General features: G+C 45.0%; 2 protein-coding genes and 1 non-coding gene across 3 annotated transcripts; 2 read left to right on the forward strand and 1 right to left on the reverse strand.

The window, feature by feature from the left end:
- Nucleotides 1-6,469: 6,469 nt before the first annotated feature.
- On the forward strand, nucleotides 6,470-6,541 carry TRNAR-UCU (transfer RNA arginine (anticodon UCU)). The gene has a single exon. It is a non-coding gene; the product is annotated as a tRNA-Arg (tRNA).
- A 6,005-nt stretch (nucleotides 6,542-12,546) lies between these two features.
- On the forward strand, nucleotides 12,547-13,717 carry LOC107278890 (uncharacterized). Its single transcript, XM_015755875.3, has one exon. It carries the CDS (start codon nucleotides 12,789-12,791, stop codon nucleotides 13,641-13,643), a length of 855 nt encoding a protein of 284 aa, XP_015611361.2. The 5' UTR covers nucleotides 12,547-12,788; the 3' UTR covers nucleotides 13,644-13,717.
- Nucleotides 13,718-20,630: 6,913 nt separating this feature from the next.
- Nucleotides 20,631-21,997, reverse strand: LOC136351758 (large ribosomal subunit protein uL5m). The gene has a single exon (XM_066304051.1). The coding sequence runs from the start codon at nucleotides 21,912-21,914 to the stop codon at nucleotides 21,345-21,347; it is 570 nt and encodes a 189-aa protein (XP_066160148.1). The 5' UTR covers nucleotides 21,915-21,997; the 3' UTR covers nucleotides 20,631-21,344.
- Between the last annotated feature and the right edge of the window lie 1,480 nt (nucleotides 21,998-23,477).

Consider the following 23,477-nt stretch of genomic DNA (forward strand, 5'->3'; position numbering starts at 1 on the left):
AGCAATATGAAACGAGTAACTTAAGCCCTAGTAAAAGGCTACTCTTTGAATCCCCTCTTTAAGGCATATAAAATTAGTACTCTTCCTGAGCTAGCTTAAGCATATCTTGAGCGAGTGAGTTGTATTTCCCTCCATCAAGTTCTAAGCGATCAAATAAGGTCCTTGCTCTCGAGCCAATGCCAATACCAATAGAGAGGGTCTAAACGAAGGATTCAAAGGAGGTTACCGGTTAAGGGCAAATGCAATCTCTAAGCCAGTTGGAGAAGAAAGGTAATCAAAGAAAGTTTCAGTTGGACTTACCCTGCCAACCCTACCCTAATTTCATACCCTGCGGTTTTCGTTCCTCTATTGATATTTCGTTCCTCTCCTTACGTCGAGCGACCTGGATTATTCTGAGCACTTCGCACTTCAGAAAATCGTATAAAAATGTGTGGTTCCGAATGCGCTAACGCGCAACGGCTTTCGCGCTAGTTGCTCAAAAAATCGTATAAAAATAAAGCAATCAAAAGGTGAAGGCAGGGCAGTGGGCGTGGGACTGTAAATCCTTTTTCGTTCGCTGGGCCTGGGCCCTTTGGACTCTAAATCCAAACGGAGTGAGTGGTTCGATTCCACTTTAGAACGAAAGCAAATGCAAGTGAAACGAGACGAGAATCAAAGATTTTTCAGTGCCGCTAAAACCAGATCTGGAAAAGTGTTCAGTGCATCCTAATCTGAATCTGCGAAACCTTTCTATTCTAAGACGGCTAAGTCGAGGGCAGACACAACAGGTCCCGAAGAGGTTCGAAAAGGCGTACATGAGTTCCTCCTACATAAGGGGCTCATTGGTTGTCAACCAAGTGAGAGGGGTCTAATAAAGCTGAAGGATGAGTATAGATACCTTCAGCCGAGATCGCTTGGGAGGCATAGCCAGGAGATTCTCTCTTATTTCTTAAGAAAGTATGAATTGCCATAGAATTCTTCGAGGCCTGATTCAAGATCTGAAGTATGAATTGAACATTGGTTTTTGCCTGTCAATAATATCCCTTAAAAAGAAGAGAGAGAGAGACTGCCATCGCCATCTCTCTCTCTCTGTCATGTCAAATCGAGATTGTGTGGGTGTTCAGTATCACAATCCCTGTATTCTAGGTTCTGGCTGGTTAGAGCAGAGGACTCGAAATCCTCTTTAGCTTTGCGCGTTGGACTCTAAATCCTAACAGAGTGGTTCGATTCCACCTCAGAACGACCTTCACGAAAGTGAAAAATCTTCGTCCTACCAAAACCGGATCTTGAAAAGTGTTCAGTGCCCAACACATCGGTGAAACCGGGGAGAGCTGAAGAGAAGGGAAACCCCAGAGGCATTGATCATTTGGTACAGCCGCTAATTCGGCATTTGGTACTGCCACCATTTCTCGAAAGGGAAAAAACATACTTAACAATTCGATTGGGAGGACCAAGGGATAGATCGATTGCAATATCAGTATCATACAAATAGAAATAGACATGAGTACATGAATAAGGAAACGCAAAAGACACAGAGTAGGGGTAGTCAGAAGCGTCAATGCAGACGCCAATGGGTAATCAGATCCATTCCACTTCTTCAGATAGCAGTCGATCCTGGATCGTCCTCGCTTCCAAACTCCGTAAATGAATGAAACTCCTTCCCCGGTCCATTGCTCGGGTGTGATACAAATACTTCTTTGAAGTTGTAGGATGCGGGTCATCGATCTTCCTATCGGTCCAGAGGTTATGCGCCAGCTTGGGAAAGAAAAAGTAAGATTTGTTTGTCATATCACGATCGGAACTTAGATGTAACTCTTCTTGAGTAGGGGGAAAAGGACACCTATCACGCGGTCATGCCTTGAACGCAGTAAAGAAATTAATAAGCTTCGAATAATAGCTACGCTAGTCTCCAATAGCGTCTTAAGCGTTGGTTTTCTTTGCGGGCATCGTAATGGATTGGTGGTTCGTTGCCTCTATTTTAAATAGGGTACGGCATACTTGCCTGAATCTTCTCTCTCGGTTACTCAGTGGAGTGATCTCTCTCTTAAATTCCCATAAGGATAAGGAAAAGTAGACGGTTCGAAACCCGTGCTTAAATCCTACTCAAGGCCCACTACGGGTAGCGAGCAATTAACAAATAGAGACAAGGATGAGGAGAAATGACGCATATACGGCCGGCCTGGGTCACTCATGATGTTGGTAGTTCAAGTGAATTGTCGTAGTGTAAGGAAGATTGATTGGTTTTCTGATTGCTACTTGGCTGGCATAAGAAAGAAGGCGCCCCGGCAGGAATTCTGTAAGCTTGACTTGCGCGCAGCGTTTGGGAATCAAAGATAAAAAATAACTCTATGGGACTTACGGAACTGGAAAGAAGGTAGCACCTAGGCGTAAGAAAGAAAGTAAATAGAGACAGCACCTACTACGCTATCTATTGAAGCTTACTATATAATATATAAAAGAAAAAAAAGGCCATATAAGTGAGATCCTAGCCAGAGAAGAGCAACAGGAGCTATAAAAAAGGAACTTATGGACTTGAATCAGAGATTGGGTTGACATCCGAAACAGAGAGGAAAAGAGGAAGCAAACATAGCTAGCTCACGAAAGAAAGCTTGCAACTACGCGTTATATATTTTATTTTCAACTGCGCTAATAAGGGCACATCCGCTTTCTCTGTATGTAGATTAAAAAAATACATACCATATTTTTTCCCTTGCTTTGCTATTTGAATGCTTACCTCAGTGCAAGAGCAGGGAAGAGGTTTGATTGCTAATAAAATGAGTGGAAGAAGGCCGTCATGGAAGAGTTTGGGGTCCAAAGCCACACCTTCTTTCTCCCATAGGAACAGAGGTCAGGAGCTGCCGGCAGGGCGCTGCTTTTAATCTGACTGATGGCTCAAGATAAGTTGGAGACGTACTTGAGATAGATAATTTATGTATTTCGCTATTTCGAATACCTAAACTCAAGCGGTGCTAATTTGCTAATCCAAGCCTTATCAATAATACCAACACGCCGTCTGATCCAAGATTAGCAACCTCTCTTTCTCTCATAGAGGGAACCTCACTGACGCATTCAGGGCTCTGCAGTTGAAGCGTTCCTACCATCCATATATAGGGAATCCATACCGTCGGCTTGTCGATCCGGGATCGCCCAGGATCGGGTGGAAGGTCGGAGAAGCCAGTCTTCAGTGGTGCTTCCATGGCAGTTGGATAGTAGATCAGAGAGGCAGGCCAGTAGAATATGGAGTTGTTTTTGTTCTCTTGTTATTCTTTTATGGCTATAAGTCTTTCTGTCTTGGATTCGTAATGTTTGGCCATTAGGTTTGAATTGCCTTCTCTTTCTGTCTTCCATTTGAATTCTGTGACTTATCCTGCAATTTGGAGAGTAGTTGATATGGTCTTTCTTGGCTTTGGCTTTCAAAGTGCAGTTCGAAAAGAGTGAGTTGCTGTCAATGGCGGGAATGAAATATATAAGGATAGGGTGGAAAAGAGTGCTCCATATCCATATATGTGCTTGGAGGGAAGGCCACATCTTTAATTGTATTCTTTTTCGAGGTCATCCTCTTCAGCCTGTGTTAGTAGTGCTAGTTTTGAGTTTCTTTTTAGTACCTTCCCTACTTAGGGGTTCTATAGAAAGGCTTAGAGGATCCTAAAGTGTCAGTTTATGTTGGAATTGCTTTGCTCTTTTCTTTCTTTGATGCTTGGAAGGAAGGCCTATAACCAATCAATAGTAAACATCCCTCACCCAACTACCAGTCTGTTTAGAGAAATGAAGAAGCGACTTGGGTTGATTTAGACAATGTTATGTATCGAGAAACTCAAGGCCACTCTTCCTCCGGGCTCGACCAATCAATAATAGAACAACTCACCAACACAAGCAAGTTGAACGAGTAGATCAATCCATCTGCCTACCCGCTTAATCAGCGTAGCAGGCATGCCCACGGGAGGCACCCTCCAAATCACTAAAAGCAGCACTATACCACCACAAGTAGAGAATCCCAATGCGCTTTTCACTAGGAAGACGAGGATGCTATTCTTTAAAGAACCGAGCTTGACAAGCATTTCCCATCCATCTTTCCCCTTCTTGATGAGCGCACCACGACTCATTCAAAAGAGAGAGTAAAAGGAAGGATTTCCCATGCCAAAGGATCGGAACAGATCGGGTCTCAATCCATCCGTACTTGCAATTTCATCATGATCCTTATCAACAGAGCTAATCGATACATTTATAAACAATGATACCTTGCTTTGTGTTTCCCATCTGTTCAAGTGGATAATCCCGATTCGGTTTTCGAGGGTTCGCTCGTCATTTATTCGTAGTAACGTCGTATTGCCTATGCAGCTAAATCGATAGGAATAGGATTTATCAAAGGAAAGGGCGGGTGGACATACGTTGCGGGTGTCCAGTTGGCATGGGTCTGGGTTCCGCTCATCAACTCGAACGGTCAATGCTGGCCAGATACCTGCATCGTTATACGTCACAAGTTGGGGTGGTTGAACAGGAAAAACAACAACGCTTTCCTTTTATGGCACTGCTCAATCCGAATACCAGCTACTATACCCTTTTCAAAATACTAGCTTTTTCCCTTTTGCCTCCCCCTCACGGGTAAGATATTTTATATTCCCTGGACTAGTACGCGTACGCTATTTATATTCCTTGCGCAAGAGCTATTCCTATCCTTTCAGCCAAAGCTTCCTGTCGGAAAACAGGTACGATTCACTAGAATACCCTACTCAATTAACCAACAAAGAGAGAAAAGAAGGTATTTGTGAAAAGAGAAAAGAAGTAGTTGTGTTGGCAGTAGATGGGTTAATGGAACAATTCAAACTTGAAAGAGAATTCTCTCTAGAGAGGGATTCTGAGGTAAAGTAGCTAAAATAAGGAAAGCAAGGTGTAAAGCGGTAAGGCATTACGCTGTGGTCAATCTTCAGATATAGAGTAGGTACCGAACCGGAGTCAGAGTGAACTGCGGTATTTCATTCAGTCAGCTTGGCTTTTCTATAGTTGGCCTTTTTGTCTACCTTCTTGAGTCAATGTCACATTGGTCCATTCCGGTCTTCAGTAAGTCAGTGTTCACCAAGCAAGCTGGAGCACCTTTCACTCTCGGGCATAAAGGCTTTTATCCAATTCATTCACAGGAAGGGTAGAAGGAGCTTCAAAGCTTTTAGCCGCCGTTGGAGCTCTTTCTTTTGGCCCTACGAATGAAATAAGCGTGAAATAGCCGTAAGCGGTGGTGGTGAGGAAGTCAGTCAGGTTAGAATAGAACTAGCCGACGCTTTGCTTTTTCAAAGATAGGATCCCGTATGCTTTTGGGAAGGTATGCCACACCCCGTCTCCACAGGCAAAAGTAAAGCCGGCAATGGGTATTTTTAGGTCTCTGCCGTAAGGAATTGGATGTCAAGACGACGATAGAGATTTGAGCTGTAAACACAAGAAGTAAATGCCAAATTGGGAGTTGGGGTTCCTTAACTTAAGTTGACGGTGGAACCCCTTTGAACACCCCGCCTAAATGGGAAGGAAGCTCTAGAAAAGGAGCTCGCAGTTCCTCAATAATAGACTCGCACCTGGGAGAAGGGGATCAAATATATAAGGTTGAATGAATGGAAAAAAAAGAAGAATAAGTTTGAACCCGAGTGAGTATGGACCATACGCTCATCTTTCTTCTCAATCTACACCTCGTTCCGCGAGAGCCCTATCCTCGTTTCGAAATAAAGGACCGTAGTGAGGATCGATCCCGGATAAGTGAGTCAGTGTAGGGACAGAGGCTGATGATTCTAAAGGTGATTTAAAACTAGAAGATGACTTTATTTGAAAACGGAATCCAAATATCAACAAAAAGATGAATGGAAAGTCTTGTCGATATGAATTGATCTTCAACCCAATGACAATGCTTCGATTTCGATCTTGACTTCTTTCTTGGATGCCTGAAGTTTGTGTTCGCATTTCATCAAAGGAAAAGTGGGCTGTACCTACATGAAGGTAAGAGTTGCTCGTGTAAAAGCAATATCTTCTATTTGACTTATCTAGCCGTGTCTTGTCTTGCACATACTCGGCTCGGTGAATGGTTCATCTTCGATTGGCATGGAGCAAGAAAACGGATTGAAGCAGAGCCAGCACACCTCAGTGAATATCATTATTTAGGACAAGCACGAAGAGGAAGAGCTTTGTCCTTCGGCCTTGAATCAGCATAAAGCCCCTCGCCGAGCCACTTCTTTGACATTACGTCATGATGAATAGGGTTCGACTCATTCATGTCTCCACACCCAGGTTGTGCCGCAGCCCCCTAGATTGAAATATGACAACAAACATTTGCTATGGGCGGGGGGTCCGCTTCGGTAAAAGCTGCCCAGCCTGCCACGCTTTGGAAGAGCTTCGGAACAGTTTTTCCCTAGTTAGGTAACCCGGTTTTGACACCATGGCCCCTATGAATTATCAAGCTGCAGCTTCGCTACCAGGTTGTTTACAAAATGAAAGAAGAAAATACGAAAGAAAAGCGTCCATTGTCTAATGGATAGGACAGAGGTCTTCTAAACCTTTGGTATAGGTTCAAATCCTATTGGACGCAATCTTATTTCTATCTATTCTTTAAATAACTATACTAAAAACTAAGAAAACTTTTTTGCATGATTCAAATGAAAAATCTTTCTCAACGATTTCTCCTCTACTAACAAGAGTAGACATGCAAAATTGTTGTTTGTTCCTGAAGGGAAAACCGTTCGAGCTGTTCCTGAATAGCTTCCTTCAAAAGGATTTCCGCTTCCTCGGTGAATGTCTTGCTAGAAGATAGAATTTCTTGGAATTGAGGTTTGGTATCTTTTAGGTGTTTACGTAACTCATCCAGAAATTTCTTTACCTGTCCAATTTCTAAGGAATCAAGATATCCTCTCGTTCCGGTATAAATAGTAGCTATCTGCTCTTCCACTGGGAGAGGGTTTGATTGGGATTGTTTAAGCAATTCTCGTAATCGTCGACCCCTTGCCAATTGATTCTGACTTGTTTTATCGAGAGCAGAGGCGAATTGTGCAAAGGCTTGTAACTCTGCGAATTGAGCTAATTCCAATTTAGATTTGCCAGCTACTTGTTTCATGGCTTTAATTTGAGCCGCGGATCCTACTCTGGAAACAGAAATACCCACATTAATAGCAGGTCGAATTCCGGCATTGAATAGATCTGCGGATAAGAATATTTGCCCATCTGTAATGGAGATTACATTAGTAGGAATATAGGCGGAAACGTCTCCAGATTGAGTCTCAACTATTGGTAAAGCGGTCATACTTTCTTCCCCTAAAAGAGAATTAAATTTAGCGGCTCTTTCTAAAAGGCGTGAATGCAAATAAAAAACATCCCCTGGGTAAGCTTCGCAGCCGGGGGGTCTTCTTAATAGAAGGGACATTTGGCGATAAGCTTGTGCCTGTTTGGAGAGATCATCATAAATTATTAAAGTATGCCGGTACATAAAATACTCAGCCAGGGCCGTATAAGGAGCGAGGTATTGTAATGTAGCAGGGGAATCCGCCATTTCAGCTACTACAATAGTGTATTCCATGGCCCCCTCTTTTTCTTCTTGTTCCCAATTCACTACTAAGCAAGTTCGAACGAATTGCATATATATTATCTCTCATATCAGATGTGAGTCACCGCCTAAACTACACTGACTTATCGAGGTTCAAACTGTCTCGCGGGTAAAGCAATAAACTCTCTCTTCGAGCTCAGTCACAATTCATTCAATCTGTGGCAGTAGTCGTAGATAGCGTAGCCCGGGATGTTAGCCATCTACCTATAGTGTGAGAGTACTTTTCTTCGAAACTCTATAAGTGTAAGAAAAGAGTGCATGTACTTTTAGTGGACTTGACTTTTTCTATAGTGTGAGAGTACTTTCTGTTCAATCCAGTCGCTCCAGATCTGCCCGAGACATGCGCCTAAGGAGAAATTGTGGTACGTAGGTTATGTGTCTGTCTTATGTCGTCCTAGTGATTTATCATCGGAATAGCTCAGTTCGAGAGAGGGGGTGGAATTTTAAATTCGAATTGGAAGGTTTGACAGCCAAGGAGCGGCAAATAAGTAAATATCTTCGACATAGCTGAAGAGAAAAGGAATAATAATATCTTTCTTATTTCTTTCCCATGACGACTAGGAACGGGCAAATCAAGAATTTCACTTCGAATTCCGGACCTCAACATCCTGCTGCTCATGGTGTTTCACGATCAGTATTGAAAATGAAAGCTGAAGAAGTTATCGAAACTCGGAACCACATGTTCAATCTTTTTTTAGCGGTTTCCCCAGAGATCTTTATCATTAACGCAACCTTCATTTTGCTCATTCATGGAGTTGTATTTAGTACCTCTAAGAAAGATGATTATCCACCGTTAGTTAGTAATGTGGGTTGGCTTGGATTACTTAGTGTTGCGCGCCTAGGAGGGCAGCGCGCTTGGGGTGCGGAGGAGCTATTATCGCCCAGCTCCCTAACCTAATGCGGCCGGACCGCAGGGAACCTTAGCATGGGGGGACGTCCTAATCCTTTTGCCGCCGCAAGGCTGGCTAATCGTACGCAGCAGGAGCAAGGGAACTCCCCTGGTTCAGGAAGGCACATGAGTCCGAACGCTATTATGAATGTGCGACCGACACTACACTACGTAGGTACCTGTGCATGCAGGTGAGGCGTCGGTCGGTCCTAAAAACGGCGGCAGCTAGCGAGGAGTTAACGACCGGACGTGCTGCAACCTAGGGATCACCAGGCAGCTCTTTCGCTCTATAGGGATATCGGGGGGGCATAGCACAATTCTTCTTGGAGGAGGGTTGGTTTGCCCAGGTGACTGATCCTGCCATAATATACTCCCGCCAATTCTATTGCACCGGCAACCGAAGTCGAACATACATACGACGATCTTCATGCGTGAAGGGACGGGAGGAAAGAAAGGGCGGTAGATGATAATGCGAAAGGGCGCCGCGTCTGGGCGGGCGGGCTGAATGGATAAGCGAAAGATGCCATGGAGTGGGGAATATCCCGAGTCTAAAGTTAGACAACTAAATGCACTTCAAGGTGCAGCCGAGGAACTGGGGGACCTTCTCGAGTACAGGATAGGCAATTGAGAGATAGAGTTAGCCTATTCGTTAGGGGGAATCAATGCTCCGGACCGAATAGTTACCTCCTTTTCTTTCTCTGGCGCATATTAGCTTAGCAGCGCTCAAAAGGCCCTGGTTGGTTCCTCTCTTAGGCCACACTTTCCTTACCTTACTCCCGCAACACTCCCACTCCAAGCTACGCCTGCTGAGCAAGATGCATTGCGATTTCCTCTTCTGTGGACGCACCTTCGCCTCACTATGACCCGGGACGGGAAGAGAAAGACTTTTATTTTTCCGGTGATAGTAAAGCCAAAGACCCCAAGACAAGGTACAACTGTTGGGAAGGGGACATGATCAATAGAACCTGGCTGGATCCGGGCTGGGATAGTGGCGCCCATTCCTAACCAGTTCTGAAAAGGTTCGCTCATGCTGGAGGTACTAACCACTTAGTGATCGGTCCGCTAGTTCACGCAAATCCGAAGAAGTTATCACGGACGAGCCACATGCAGGGAAACTTGCACGTGTGGTTCTGGCCGGGCTTTCCTTCGGTATCTAATAACCTTGCTTCTGCTCGCCGCTGGCGCACCTCTCCTAACTATTGCCCATTTATTCTGGAATAATTTTTTTAGGAGGGACAATTTTACATATTTCTGCCAAATCCTTCTATTATTAAGTACGGCTGGTACCATTTCGATGTGTTTCGATTCTTTCGAAAAAGAGAGGTTTGATGCTTCTGAATTCATTGTATTAATTCCACTTCCTACTCGCAGTATGCTCTTAATGATCCCGGCTCATGATTTAATTGCCATGTATTTAGCTATTGAGCTTCAAAGTTTATGTTTTTATGTGATCGCAGCATCAAAAAGAAAGTCTGAATTTTCCACGGAAGCCGGCTCAAAATATTTGATCTTAGGTGCATTTCCCTCTGGAATATTATTGTTCGGGTGCGACCGGACTACTACCGATCAATTTTTTTAAACTTCTTTATAGACTTGTAGAGACCCTCTATGTAGTTGTAATTCTAGGGCAATCGATCTACTTTCCCCATAGCCCTAAGGCTGTGTCTCGATCTCCTACGCGCGAAAGATAAGATACGGGGGACGGGGTCCTATGGTATGGGTCTTCGACCCTTGGTCTAATTCCACGACGGAGAGTCGGCGTGGCGTAAAGTGAAGATTGGGGGGAATAGAGCTCAATCCCCGTCTGGGGTATTCCGAAGGTGTAACCTAGGCAACGAAAAAGGGGCCCGATACTTCAACTAAAGGAGCGACCTGTTGGTTCACCAAACCCCGACCCAGTGTCACACGTTCTCCAGGTCCGAAGGGATCCAGTGCCCAACTACCGACTCCTCCCGGAATTGCGTTATCGGAGCCGAGCCAGGAATAGCCGTTAGTGGACACCTACCACTTTTCACCGGTTAGAGAGGCCCTCTTTAATACATTAAGAAAATATGTTCACAGGGGCCAGAAAGACTCGGTCATAGGAACTTAGACCACCTACGCGCTGGTAAACGAAAACCACCTCGACCGGATCTACCGAACGAAGAAGGCCGCCCCGTCGAAAGAATTAACACGCCAAAAGGGCCACCAGCTTTCCCCCAAAAAAGGGGAGATCCGCAGCTTACTGCTCACGGAAACATCCGACCTTATGGTCAAGTCGTCCGCCTATCTTTCTGATCTCATTCGTTTGTAGATCGCATAAAAAGTTCTTCGTTTTTCCTGGCCAAGGCCAGTTGGGATCAGTCTCTCTAATCCAAGGAGAGCAGAAGTACACATAATTGTGTCCAAAAGTGATCATGTTATTGTCTCTCCAAGAGTATATCTAAACTCGTCGGAAAATACATTCTAGGAGTAGGAGGCTCGTCCCCAAACGATCTCTTACTACTTTTTTGTGCTTATTCTTTCTCGTTGGAGTTGCCGCAACAACTTTTTCAGGGTCCTCATCTGCCTCTCCACTATGGAGATGGGTGCTGTCTGCTGTAGAAGTCGAAATAATCTTCTTCTTTTTCACTTTAGCCAATATGAGTTTACCCGGCACTAGCAGCTTTATTGGGGAATTTCTAATCTTAGTAGGAGCTTTCCAAAGAAATGGAAAAGTAAGGAATTTTCCTTACCATTACTTCCGTGAATGTGAGGACTTTGTCACTTTCCTTCATTTTTTTCTTTATACAAGTGGTGTTGCACTTTCTGCTGGCGAACTCTTATTTTTGGATCAAAATCTTCCGCCCGTGGACGAAGCTCCACCGAGTAGAGAGATTTTGGATCTAGATTTGAACGCCCCGCTCCCTGACCCGGAGCCGGAGGTAGAGATTGTCCCCGGGGACGACCAACATGTCCCACCCATACAGGAGGACAATCCCATCACGTTCCACTTACAAAATGATGAACAGAGGGAGTCATTGGAGCAAATGCTGCATTCCGTCAAAGAAAGATGTATAATGAAATTAAGAAATGAGCTGATCGTAAATAAGAGAAGTAGAAAATGGGGATCAACAAAATTCTGAAATAGGCCTTACCCACCGCCCTATTTCCTTTCCAACTCTCAAAGCTAAACTCTTGAGATAGCACAGCAAAGAAAGTATTAGCTTCACTCGTTCTTACTTATGAAAAGTATTAGCTTCACCCGCTATTATGAAAAGTCTTAATCATCCTGGTGCTATATGAAAAAGGCCGTGCGTGCTAGAAAAGCCAGAGAATTCAGCACCGTACTGCCAGGGAGTCCCATTGAAACGCGGGACAGAAACTCATATATAGTGTAGTTTCTATGATTTGGGGTTCGAATCTACCATTGGAGAGAAAATAAGGGGTTATGTGGATGGGGTCTCGCTTGGACGCAGGGGAGATCCATAGATCTGGATAGAGTCTTTCTCGCTCAGTAAAGAAGAGTACGCGCGCTACGGCTTACGCAGTGGATCTTCGGGCAACCAACCCGGCACATCCAATTCCGATCAACAACTTGGAGGTATGGCTGAGTGGCTTAAGGCATTGGTTTGCTAAATCGACATACAAGAAGATTGTATCATGGGTTCGAATCCCATTTCCTCCGGCACGGAAGTAGAACGGGCGGGCGAAATTACGTGAGAGAAAGAACCTCAGATTGATGGAGTCCGCCGTCGGACAGAATAGCACTACTTAGTGACTAGGAGCGGAGCGCCCCTTTCTTGTTCTTGGTGGCGTCTATAGCGAAGAAGACCTTCCCGAACGAGGGCCGTCCAGTCCCTGGCCGGCTCTCGGTTCTTGAGCAAACTCCTCCACTGGGATGCTCATAGATGAAGAAAAGAGACTTTAGGCAAGTGGTTCTGGTAGCTCAGCTGGTTAGAGCAAAGGACTGCAAATCCTTTTTTGCTTGTTTCAGTGGGAAGAGCAAGGGGCATTGCCCTTGAAATCCTTCAGTGGTTCGATTCCACCTCAGAACGAAAGAAAATGCAAGTGAAAGAGAATTGTAGGACAAGAGCTGATGGATGATAGAACAAAAGAGATGGATAGAGGCGAGAGAGATTGAGTGGAGGGTTCGAATCGCAAGATTCCTATTGGTGCGGAAATGGGTAGAGGTAAAGCGAAGCACAGAGACCAGACCACCGGATCCCCCCTTTTCAATTGACATAGTTTGACCAGTGAACTCCCTGCTGCGTGCAATAGTTGTTCCGAGGACAATCAATGGGTATATAAAAGACCAACGAAACGACGAGTGAGAAGGATAAGGGGGAGTAGTAGGAGGAGCTTTCATTGAAGTAGAGGTTTCATCGAGTGATGACGAGAGATAGAATGAGACAAAGCATAAAGGGGAGAGCGCTTTGCCGAGCATTTAGTAGTCGTTCGGCTGGGGGGGTTATCTTTAAAGTAGTGCTTAAATCACTACAGGAGCGAAAAAAAAGGATAAGTAGCGAAATTTCGTCGACTATTTATTTTTATATGTTATGTATTCCATATTTGATCTTCTTTTTGAAGATTTCCATTTTAGTTTTTCTAGTCTTTTATCGGATAGTCCTCCCCATAGTACAGATGTTTTCCCTTCTAACTTGTTGCTCCTTTCTTATCACTCTTCCCCCAAAAGTTCAAGACCCACAGGCTCTAGCTCATTTAGAAGGGCTAAACTTCTATCTGAGCCTTTACGAGCAGGATCCGGAGTGGGTTGCGTTCATTCAGCAGGAGCTGAATCACAACACCCCTCTGGAGGACATACCTGGGCGGCTGAGGCTCTTCCTAATGGAAGAAAGGACATCCAATGTTAGGATGGATCTAATTCAAGAATTTCTAGCTCTATACGCGAGGAACGGAGCCGTACTTCCGGTAGAACCCTACCTTTTGGAGGGGGCGCTTCGTTCCTATCTTGACTCTATCCGAGCAACGGATGATTTCTCTATTCTCCAGGCAGCTTATCAGGATCTGCGGGATCATGAGGAAGGATCATTTTTCTTCCGTGATGTGGTTTCCCACAACCATGATTTCCTGGAAGCGCAAAGCGCGAAAAGAACGTGGATTGAGGTGGAACGGAATTCGCTATATTCAAAGATAGAACGAGCCCAAGCAAGGCTCGAAAGAACCGAATTCCAACACACTCTACTGATCTTCCAATTAGAAGATCGAAAGAGGGGGGGGGAATAATATGCCGTATACCACTTTTTTTTTCAAAAGCAAGCATATGTGACCTAACAGGACTTTTGAATTAACTCTGCGATTTTGAAGATGGAGGAAATGAAAGCTGAAGAAGTTATCGAAACTTGGTTTAGTATCAAGGTTCTTCTCTTCCAGCCCTGAGCCCCTCTCTGATAAGGCTTGAAAGTTTTCAAAACGAAAATCAAATGACAAATCTGGTCCGATGGCTCTTCTCCACTAACCACAAGGATATCGGTACTCTATATTTCATCTTCGGTGCCATTGCAGGAGTGATGGGCACATGCTTCTCCGTACTGATTCGTATGGAATTAGCCCGACCCGGCGATCAAATTCTTGGTGGGAATCATCAACTTTATAATGTTTTAATAACAGCTCACGCTTTTTTAATGATCTTTTTTATGGTTATGCCAGTGTCACGTCCTGATAAATTCATCCCGAAATAAAAATCATTTTCTAAAAGGAATAATAGAATTAATTAAAATTCGAAAAGAAATTGGCAAACACTAAAATACGTCCAAGAAAAATTCGAATGTGGCCCGGAGAATTTTTGTTAAATTCTCCTTGGTCTAAAAGGAGCCCTCAAATTTTAGTGGAATTTTCAGAGCACAAATAATAATTATTAAGAAATAAACAAAGTTAAAATGGTTTTATAAAAAGAAAAATCCTAAAAAAGTCTTCTTTTCCCCCCTTCCCTTACTGGGCCGGCTCGGCCCAGCTCCCTCCCTCTCTCTCCTCTCCCCCGCGGCCCATCGGCCTCCTCCCCGCGCGCGCGCCGCTGACGGGCGGGCCCGCCCGCCACCCTCGCTGACGGGTGGGGCCCACCTGTCATCCCTATCCTCGCGCCGCTCCCGCCGCCCGCCCGTGCCCTAGCGCCGCCGCCGCCGCCGATTCCGACGCATCCCGCCGACCCCGCGCGCCATAAAGAGGGGGAAATCACTCCCCGTGATTCCCTCTCCCTTTTCCCCCGTTTTTCCCTCTCTCTCTCCCTCGGATTCGTTTGGAATCCCTCCCGAAATCCTCGCCGGCGTCATTGATGGAGCCGAGATCGCCGCGCCGGTTTCCTTCCTCTCCGGCCGCTCTCTCTCCCTCCCGACGCTATATAATCGTTCCCCGTGCCTCCCTCCTCCGTTTCCGCCGCTCGCAGCTCAATCTCCCCGTCGGAATCAAGCCCGCGCCGTCGTCCTCTCTCTCTGCCGTCGCCGCCGAGCTCCGGTTCGCCGCCGTCGTCGCCCCGGACCTCCTCCCGCTTCGGCACCCCCTCCTTCGGCTTCGCCGCGTCCTCGCCGACCTCGTCCGCTCCTCCGTTTCGCCCGCAGACCGTCGGAGCGCCGCCGTCCTCGTCGCTCCGAACCGCGCCGCCGCCTCTCGCCGCTTCGGTCGCCGTTTCCGTCGCCGCCGTCGACCCGGGGTGAGCCGAGGACCGCCGCTTCGCTTCCCTCTTCTCTCCTCTCTCTCGGGCGCCGCTCCGCCGCGCCGGTGGTCGCCGGCGGTGACCATCGGGGCGCGGGCGCGCCGCCTCCCGTCGGCCGTGCCGGCGAGGCCGCCTTCGGGCGCGCCCCGCGGCTGCCAGGTGGGGCCCGGCCGTCAGCCGCCCGCGCCCGCGGGTGCGGCTGACGCGTGGGACCCACGGCGCCGGCCGGCGTCAGCCGCGTGCGCCCGGTCCACCGTGGACCGTGAGGCTGACGCGTGGGCCCCACTCCCGTGGACCCGGTCCGCGCGTCCCCTCTCCCGGCTGACGCAATAAATGAGTTTTTAAATTAAAATTTAAATGAAGAAATTCGTAAATATCCATTTAAAGAGCATATAAACTTCAAATGGCCATAACTTGGCCATTTGAACTCGGAATTGGACCGTTCAAGTCTCTAATTTTTCCTTAAGAAGTCAAGAACCCATTTTTGTGCTTTGTTCCTGCGTGTTATATGGAGTTTATTAGAGTAAAAGCCTTTTCTTTTCCGTTGGTCGTGTAGACGCTGCAGCTTCGGAAGATCCGCTCTTCGTGGAAGTAGAAGCCGACGTTTGGGAAAGCGAGCAAGGCAAGTCACATCATCCTTGAACATATTGGATCCCAGTTTGTAAAATTATGTTGATTTAAATTATTGCATTATCGCTTTATTTAAATTCCCGCGTTATCACTGTTTTATTTAGCCATGCCTATTTACCTTTGTTATGACCATATTATTATTGCTATTGTTATTATTACCTTGTTCACCCTAGAATAAATAAAACCCCAACTAGTGGGTACTCTATTCATGGTTCCACTAGTATGAATTTAGGTAGATGCTTCGCTGATTAATTAGGCAACATTAGGTGGTTTTATAACTTTAGACTTTGGGAATTCTCATATCATTTGGATACTATGGAATGTTTGGCTTATGGTGGAATTGGACATACCCCTCTCTTCCTCTTTCAAAGCCCCTAAAACCTGTTTTCGGTGGGGTTTGGGTGCATGCCAGTTGTGGGAAGTAGCACCCCGGCCACTATAAGGATTAAGCTCGGGCCTCTGTTGCAAAGCACTACCGTACTTCCACATGTCTAGTGGGTAAGGCTTAGTTTGTGGCTCAGTCTGGTTATAAACAAAAGTACACGGATTGGAGATGGATGAAGTCGGGGGTCGATGGACATTCTCCAGGGCAAATGAAGGCTACACGAGCTGCGGCCCGGTAGTCGAGATGTCATGGCAGAGGGTTGGTGCCCTGCTGCTAGGGGGCTCAATCCTGCCTACCTGTCCCGGAGGTTCCGGCCGTAGGTGGGATTGGGTCGGTACTCTTGTCTATGGCTAGGATGGGTTGGAAACTATGTCACGTCTTCCGTCTGTATACCGTGGTGGTATGTGGCACGTGGTTGCACGTGAGGAAGATGTGTCTTGTGGGTAAAGATGTACACCTCTGATCAGAGTATAATCTATTCGAATAGCCGCGCCCTCGGTTATGGGCAAGCCGAGCAATGTACCCAGGTTAGTGTTTTAATTCTTAAAATTTGCTCAACAACTAAAATGTGGAATGGTTGGCCTGGGTTGGCTTGGGACGAGCTGGGACCCAGGGTCGGGTTGCCAGTTCGGTCTGAATCATCGTAGGCCTTGGGTTAAGGCAGGTTCGTGAGGGTTCACGGCCTTGATTAATAATTTTGTGTAGCTCTAGGGTCGTCTTTATAAAATGGCTTTGGGCAACTAAGTGACTTTTAAATGCTGTTTTCTGCAAAACTTAACCCCTATATTATTACCCCTTGTACCCCCTTGCATTAATCATGCATCTGCCGGTGTGGCTTGCTGAGTACTGTGGTTGTACTCATTCTTGCTCTATCTTTCTCCCCCCCTTCAGTAAGAGAAGCTTTGGAGAAGAAGTCTTAGGTGGAGTCTTGGCTTATACCCCAGTTGAGCGCCTGTGAAGATGGAGCCGTAGGCCCGCTAGTCCGCTGCTGTTTATTTTTGATTGTCAGGCCTGAAGCGCCTTTGTAATAATGTAAATATTATCGATGTAATAAAGATGTGTCTTTTATATCATGTTTGTTTGGTGTACCCCTGCTTTTCCTGGGACGGGGATTAATACATTAGCGTTCGGGAAAATGCAATTTTCTCGGTCGCGACAGCCGGCGATGATAGGTGGATTTGGTAATTGGTTTGTTCCGATTCTGATAGGTGCACCTGACATGGCATTTCCACGATTAAATAATATATCATTCTGGTTGTTGCCACCAAGTCTCTTGCTCCTATTAAGCTCAGCCTTAGTAGAAGTGGGCAGCGGCACTGGGTGGACGGTCTATCCGCCCTTAAGTGGTATTACCAGCCATTCTGGAGGAGCAGTTGATTTAGCAATTTTTAGTCTTCATCTATCAGGTGTTTCATCAATTTTAGGTTCTATCAATTTTATAACAACTATCTTCAACATGCGTGGACCTGGAATGACTATGCATAGATTACCACTTTTTGTGTGGTCCGTTCTAGTGACAGCATTCCTACTTTTATTATCACTTCCGGTACTGGCAGGGGCAATTACAATGTTATTAACCGATCGAAACTTTAATACAACCTTTTTTGATCCTGCAGGAGGGGGAGACCCAATATTATACCAGCATCTCTTTTGGTTCTTCGGTCATCCAGAGGTGTATATTCTCATTCTGCCTGGATTCGGTATTATTAGTCATATCGTATCGACCTTTTCAAGAAAACCGGTCTTCGGGTATCTAGGCATGGTTTATGCCATGATAAGTATAGGTGTTCTTGGATTTCTAGTTTGGGCTCATCATATGTTTACTGTGGGCTTAGACGTTGATACGCGTGCCTACTTCACCGCAGCTACCATGATCATAGCTGTGCCCACTGGAATAAAAATCTTTAGTTGGATTGCTACCATGTGGGGAGGTTCGATACAATACAAAACACCCATGTTATTTGCTGTAGGGTTCATCTTTTTGTTCACCATAGGAGGGCTCACTGGAATTGTTCTAGCAAACTCTGGGCTAGACATTGCTCTACATGATACTTATTATGTGGTTGCACATTTCCATTATGTACTTTCTATGGGAGCCGTTTTTGCTTTATTTGCTGGATTTTACTATTGGGTGGGTAAAATCTTTGGTCGGACATATCCTGAAACTTTAGGCCAAATCCATTTTTGGATTACTTTTTTCGGGGTTAATCTGACCTTCTTTCCCATGCATTTCTTAGGGCTTTCGGGCATGCCACGTCGCATTCCAGATTATCCAGATGCTTACGCCGGATGGAATGCTCTGAGCAGTTTCGGTTCTTATATATCCGTAGTTGGGATTCGTCGTTTCTTCGTAGTTGTCGCAATCACTTCAAGCAGTGGAAAGAACAAAAGATGTGCGGAAAGTCCTTGGGCTGTTGAACAGAATCCAACCACACTAGAATGGTTGGTACAAAGCCCTCCAGCCTTTCATACTTTTGGAGAACTTCCAGCTATCAAAGAGACAAAAAGCTAGGCGCACCTCTCCTAACTATTGCCCATAAAAAATAATATATTTAATATTATTATATATTATATATATTTGCCCTTATAAAATAATATATTTAATATATATTAATTCAATTTTCTATTGTGTGAAGTAAAAGAAGAAAAGGTCTAGGCTCCGTCATGACGGAATCTAAGATAAGAACCTAACAGAACGTAAAAAATGAAAAAAGATTCTAGACTGTTAATGTCTTGGCTCTGGAAGGAGATCGCGTGCAAGTAAACTAACGTCGTTCGTTCGGCGACCCCGCCTCACTTCACTTAACAGAAAGGGGGCCCTATTGAGAATTACGAGCATCGCATAACAGAAAATCTATTTACAAGCTACTGATTCTCCGACTACCAATTCTCAGGTCTGTGCTTCGGTTGGAGTCTTGGTCCGCGGGTGGAGGTTCGCGAGGGGGATATTCTGAACCAGCCGCTATGGCATATTGCCAGCCGATACAACTTAAAAGCGAGACCAAACACTCTATACTATTACTCTAAACATCGAATGCAATGAGAAATTCTTCGACAGACGGACTTAGCTGATTGATGTCATAAGCAATCTTCCTCGTATAGCGAAATCGAGAGTTCACGCTCAGCGTGAAGGAAAGCACTTCTACTTTCTCAGAGCTCCCCGTACAGTGGCACATCACCAGCCTTGCCTTAGTTCTCTTCTCGTTCAATGCTGTCTTTTCAGCGCTGATGGAAGCATGCCAAGGTGAAGTTGACGATCTCTTTAGCCTTTCTCCTTCTCTTCATCTTGCCCTATGAGCTCATGCAGTGAGTGCCGCAGGATGATTTAGTTCTGAGCGAGGGCTTGACCCGTTGAGGAGGGCATATTCTTCTGCATCTCTCTTGTCGGATCGCCTCCCCGTGTCCACGTCGTCGAAGAGATAGTCTTTGGACCCCAATTTCCCGTCGTAGGGAGCACTCTTCTGAGCCCCTAGATTCGCCGAAGGATGAGATCTTGCCTATGCAGTAGGATGAACAGGAAAGTTCTCCTCCATTGAGACCCGTGGAAGACTACTACTTTTTCTTATTGAAAAAAAGAGCTTTGTTATCTTACTTGCTGGCTAGTAAACGCTACCCCTACCCTTGAAAACTTGTTTACTTTTGAGGGCCGGAGTTTACTTAAATTCAAGAGGGACTTAAAGGATTTCTAACTTAACTGTCCTGCTTACTCATTGGATGAATTGACAGAGTCTCTTGCCCGGATATACACAAGATTGCTCATTCGCTGTAACCACTAGTTCTAGAACTGAATAGGAAAAGCTATATGGCACTCAAACAGAATGGATAGCAACTGAAACTCCAAGAGGTAGTATACTAATATACTTTTTTCCCTAAAAACCGGCTTTCCTAAGATGCCTATTGGTCTAAGCTTTATATCTATCCTATCGCTCTCTTGCTTAAATTAACTTCCTTCCTTAACTCAGATCTAAATGGCTTCCTTTGGATCGACATTAACTTAGGCGTAGGTCAAAGCACGGGCATGGAAAAGGGATTATATGGCGTGCTGGGCTGGATGAAAGAAGCAACTACGCCTACAATGAGAATAGCGGGACTCCCACTAGCTGACAGAGAACTCCCAGCCAAAATGAAACTGGACTTCCAGCAATAGCAGCAATGTCACTAGAACCTTTCCTACTGGAGAATAACTAGAAGTTTCTGGGGCCCTTAAGGTGGAAAAAAATGATTAAAAATCAACCATGCTTACTAAACAACTCAATCATGCACTCGTAATGCTCCATTCGAGGCGTAATACCTGAATCTTCACTCATCGAGAACAAGTATCTTTGACCCAGATTAACATATCCTTCACAAATACAAGCTAGCAAGGGATAACTGACAAGATAAGTTTATGCGTGCCACCTATCATTTGATACTGCCTGATCAAGTCTTTGGATCAAGTATGTTTAAAAAAAGGAGTATGCACAGGAAATCAAGCAAGAAAATAAATAGTTGATTGAAGCCATATCTTCTGTGTGCGTTGTAGTATGGGTGACTCTTAGGAAAACAAACAAGCGAGCGAAGCCCTCATACCCACTCTTCTCTCCCCTCCCCATACCCATCAACTACTAGGTTGTGGAGAGGGCCTCGGTGTCTCTATTTGCTATGAGAAACCTACAAAACCATCTTAAGAAATTTAGTATTCCCCTACCCCTTCCTTCCTCAATTCAAAGTAAATGAGCTTGGCTTGATTATCTTCATCCAATTTAGCCATTAGAAGACTATCAAGTTCTAAGCGAGCCAAATCTGAATTAGGTATGGTATTCACTCTCTCATTTAAGAATTTAGAAAAATATGGACTTCGATTCCTGTCCCGTTAGCATCTCCGATCCGAGAGTTGGGATGACTCCGTTAGTTTCGGTCGGGAGCCGGACGGTAATGGACCTACAACCCTTGCTTGTGGACTAGCTGCAGAGCTAACCTTTGTTCTATTGGTTTGGTGGTTGCTACCAAGACAATTTCTTTATGCCCATCAAAGAACCTCGAGATGCTAATCCACGAAAAACGATACGAGAAATGCGAAAGAACTCAACTACGGAACGAGGGCGACCCGTGAAAATACCTCGATTTCTGACTCGTGCCATTGAACTCTTTCTTGGCAACTTGGACAACTTATAACGATCCCGCGGAAGATCGGGTTAAAAAATTCTAAAGCTTTCGTCTCAATTCATATTTAGCCGCGAGCAATCTACGTTTGTGATCTCGTATATTTCGCTTCTCCGACATCTTACTTAGTTTCCCCCTCATCTTTTAGCAAAAAGCCGCTCCACAGTAGTAAAGTCTCATCTTTTGTATTGGCCGAAGTGACAATAGTCACATTGAACCCTCGAATATGCTCGAAGATCTCGAAATGATCTTCCAGTTCCGGGGAGAATTCGCAAAACTCCGTTTCCATAAAGAATTTGATGGAGTTTTCCCATATTTCGACCGGAGAATCTAACATAGACATTACTGTCAAGATTCTGACCAAAAAATGGTACATTCCATGCCCTCGGAGAACGCTTTGTCGTGCAAAGTCACTGACATATCCAGTGTCTTTTTCGGACCCCAAGAATGGATTGGATCGAAACGACTTTCCTGCTTTAAAATAAGGGCCCCTTTGTGTCTGTATGAATCTCTGACCGCACAAAATCTCCATAGCCAATTTTCCAAATTGGATTTTAAAATCAGAGGCAGCTTTTGGTACTAATCTGATTTCAAACAATCCAGGAACTTCCATAACATTGGCGTGATTCAGTTTGAGCAACAGATCCTGACGTAATACATCTTCGTAATGAAAATGGAGTGGAAACATCATGGCTTTTCCGCTTTTTTTTGAGAATGAGCACTGTGAACTATCCGCTTCAAAAAGGATAGTTGATCGAACCGAAACCAACGTCAACTACGAGTTATTAAGCGCCGAATCCAAATAAGTGTACTTCCTTTACGCTTGATGCAGGATTTACCTATTAATATGAAGTTCACTCTTCTGCTGACTTGAGCCCAGAAGGGAAGCGACTGATTTCCAATTCTTCTTTGCTAGCGCTTGACTCCTGTGGAATTCCATTAACAAGCTTTAAAAGTAAAGCCTTTTATTTGGATTTTTGAGATACTAGTTATTTATAGGTTAAGTTCGATATTTCACTCCGTGGGCCGGCTAATTAATGAAAGTAATTCCTGGAGGGGAATCAATCGAAGAGATTGCCTGCCCATGCTACAATTACTTACTCTTTAGGACTAGAGTGCTAAGCTGCCTCCCCGGCACCACCACTATAATGAATGGCTCAAACAAATAGGAGATGAGAAAGTCGAGTAGCAGCACTGATGGGAACATTTTTTGAAACTAGAATGGTTGATAGTCAAATAGGAGACTCGCGTTGTAGGTAAGGCTTTTCAAAAGCCTCGACTTGGCTAACGCCCTTTGGTTTTGAGGATCAATTTGCCCGTGCTTGCTGGTGTCAGGGTTGCAGATAAGTTGTTTCGGTGCCATTTCCTTTGTTATGAATGAAAGGCATTTTGGAGATTTGCTCAGTTGATACCGAATTTGAAGATAAGCCCTTCCCTCTCGTGAACACCTTCGTTTAGTAGATCGGTACGGTTCCATTCAGAAGAAACTATTATACGTGGTCCCGTGGAGTACGAATAAGGCTTGAAAGTTTTCCTTCATATTGTTTGCTAGCTTCCTTCTCCTTGTTTCCTGCCTTTCATTCTTTATGAAATTCTTATTGATTTTCTTTGCTGACTGACGTTACACCAAGAATTTATTTAATAGCGTATATATAGCCTGGGCATCGATACCAGCCTTCCGTTCGCATGATATTAAGAAAGTGCCTACTACTCAATTTCGCATTGGCAAATCCTTCCACTTGCTATCTAATGTAGTATATAAAGCCTTTCTTTTCTATTTCTTCTATTGGCTGGTCTGGGGGAAGCGGATCACGCGAAGATCTATAGTGTTTAAGTCCATCTTTCTCTTCCTGCAAGCTACTGAGATATGCCTCAGCTGCAGGTGCTTTGTATCTCTGGTCAAGAGTTGGCAAGGGATACCAATGTTGTCGACCACCTACCTTTGAGCATAGCTTTTACCATATTCCTCCCTCGATTCGCCATTCATTCCTTCACAGCTGAGTCAATAGCTGTGTCAACTGAATGTAGTTCTTTTTTTAAAGAACGAGGCCGCTAAGGTCAAGGGACCTGATCCAGAACATTGAATCCAACCATCAGCATTCGCAAGAAAGAGAAAGAACTCGGTTCAAAGAATCGCTTCGGTCTAAAAACGAGTCTTCCAAGATCATGTCTATGTGAAGAGCTTGAACCAAGCGTTCACACGCATACGCCCTCTGAAGATTGGAAAGAATCCATCAGCGAGAAAATCAAATCG

Source organism: Oryza sativa, chromosome 9 (assembly GCF_034140825.1).
Source record: "Oryza sativa Japonica Group chromosome 9, ASM3414082v1".
NCBI classification, from domain to species: Eukaryota; Viridiplantae; Streptophyta; class Magnoliopsida; order Poales; family Poaceae; genus Oryza; species Oryza sativa.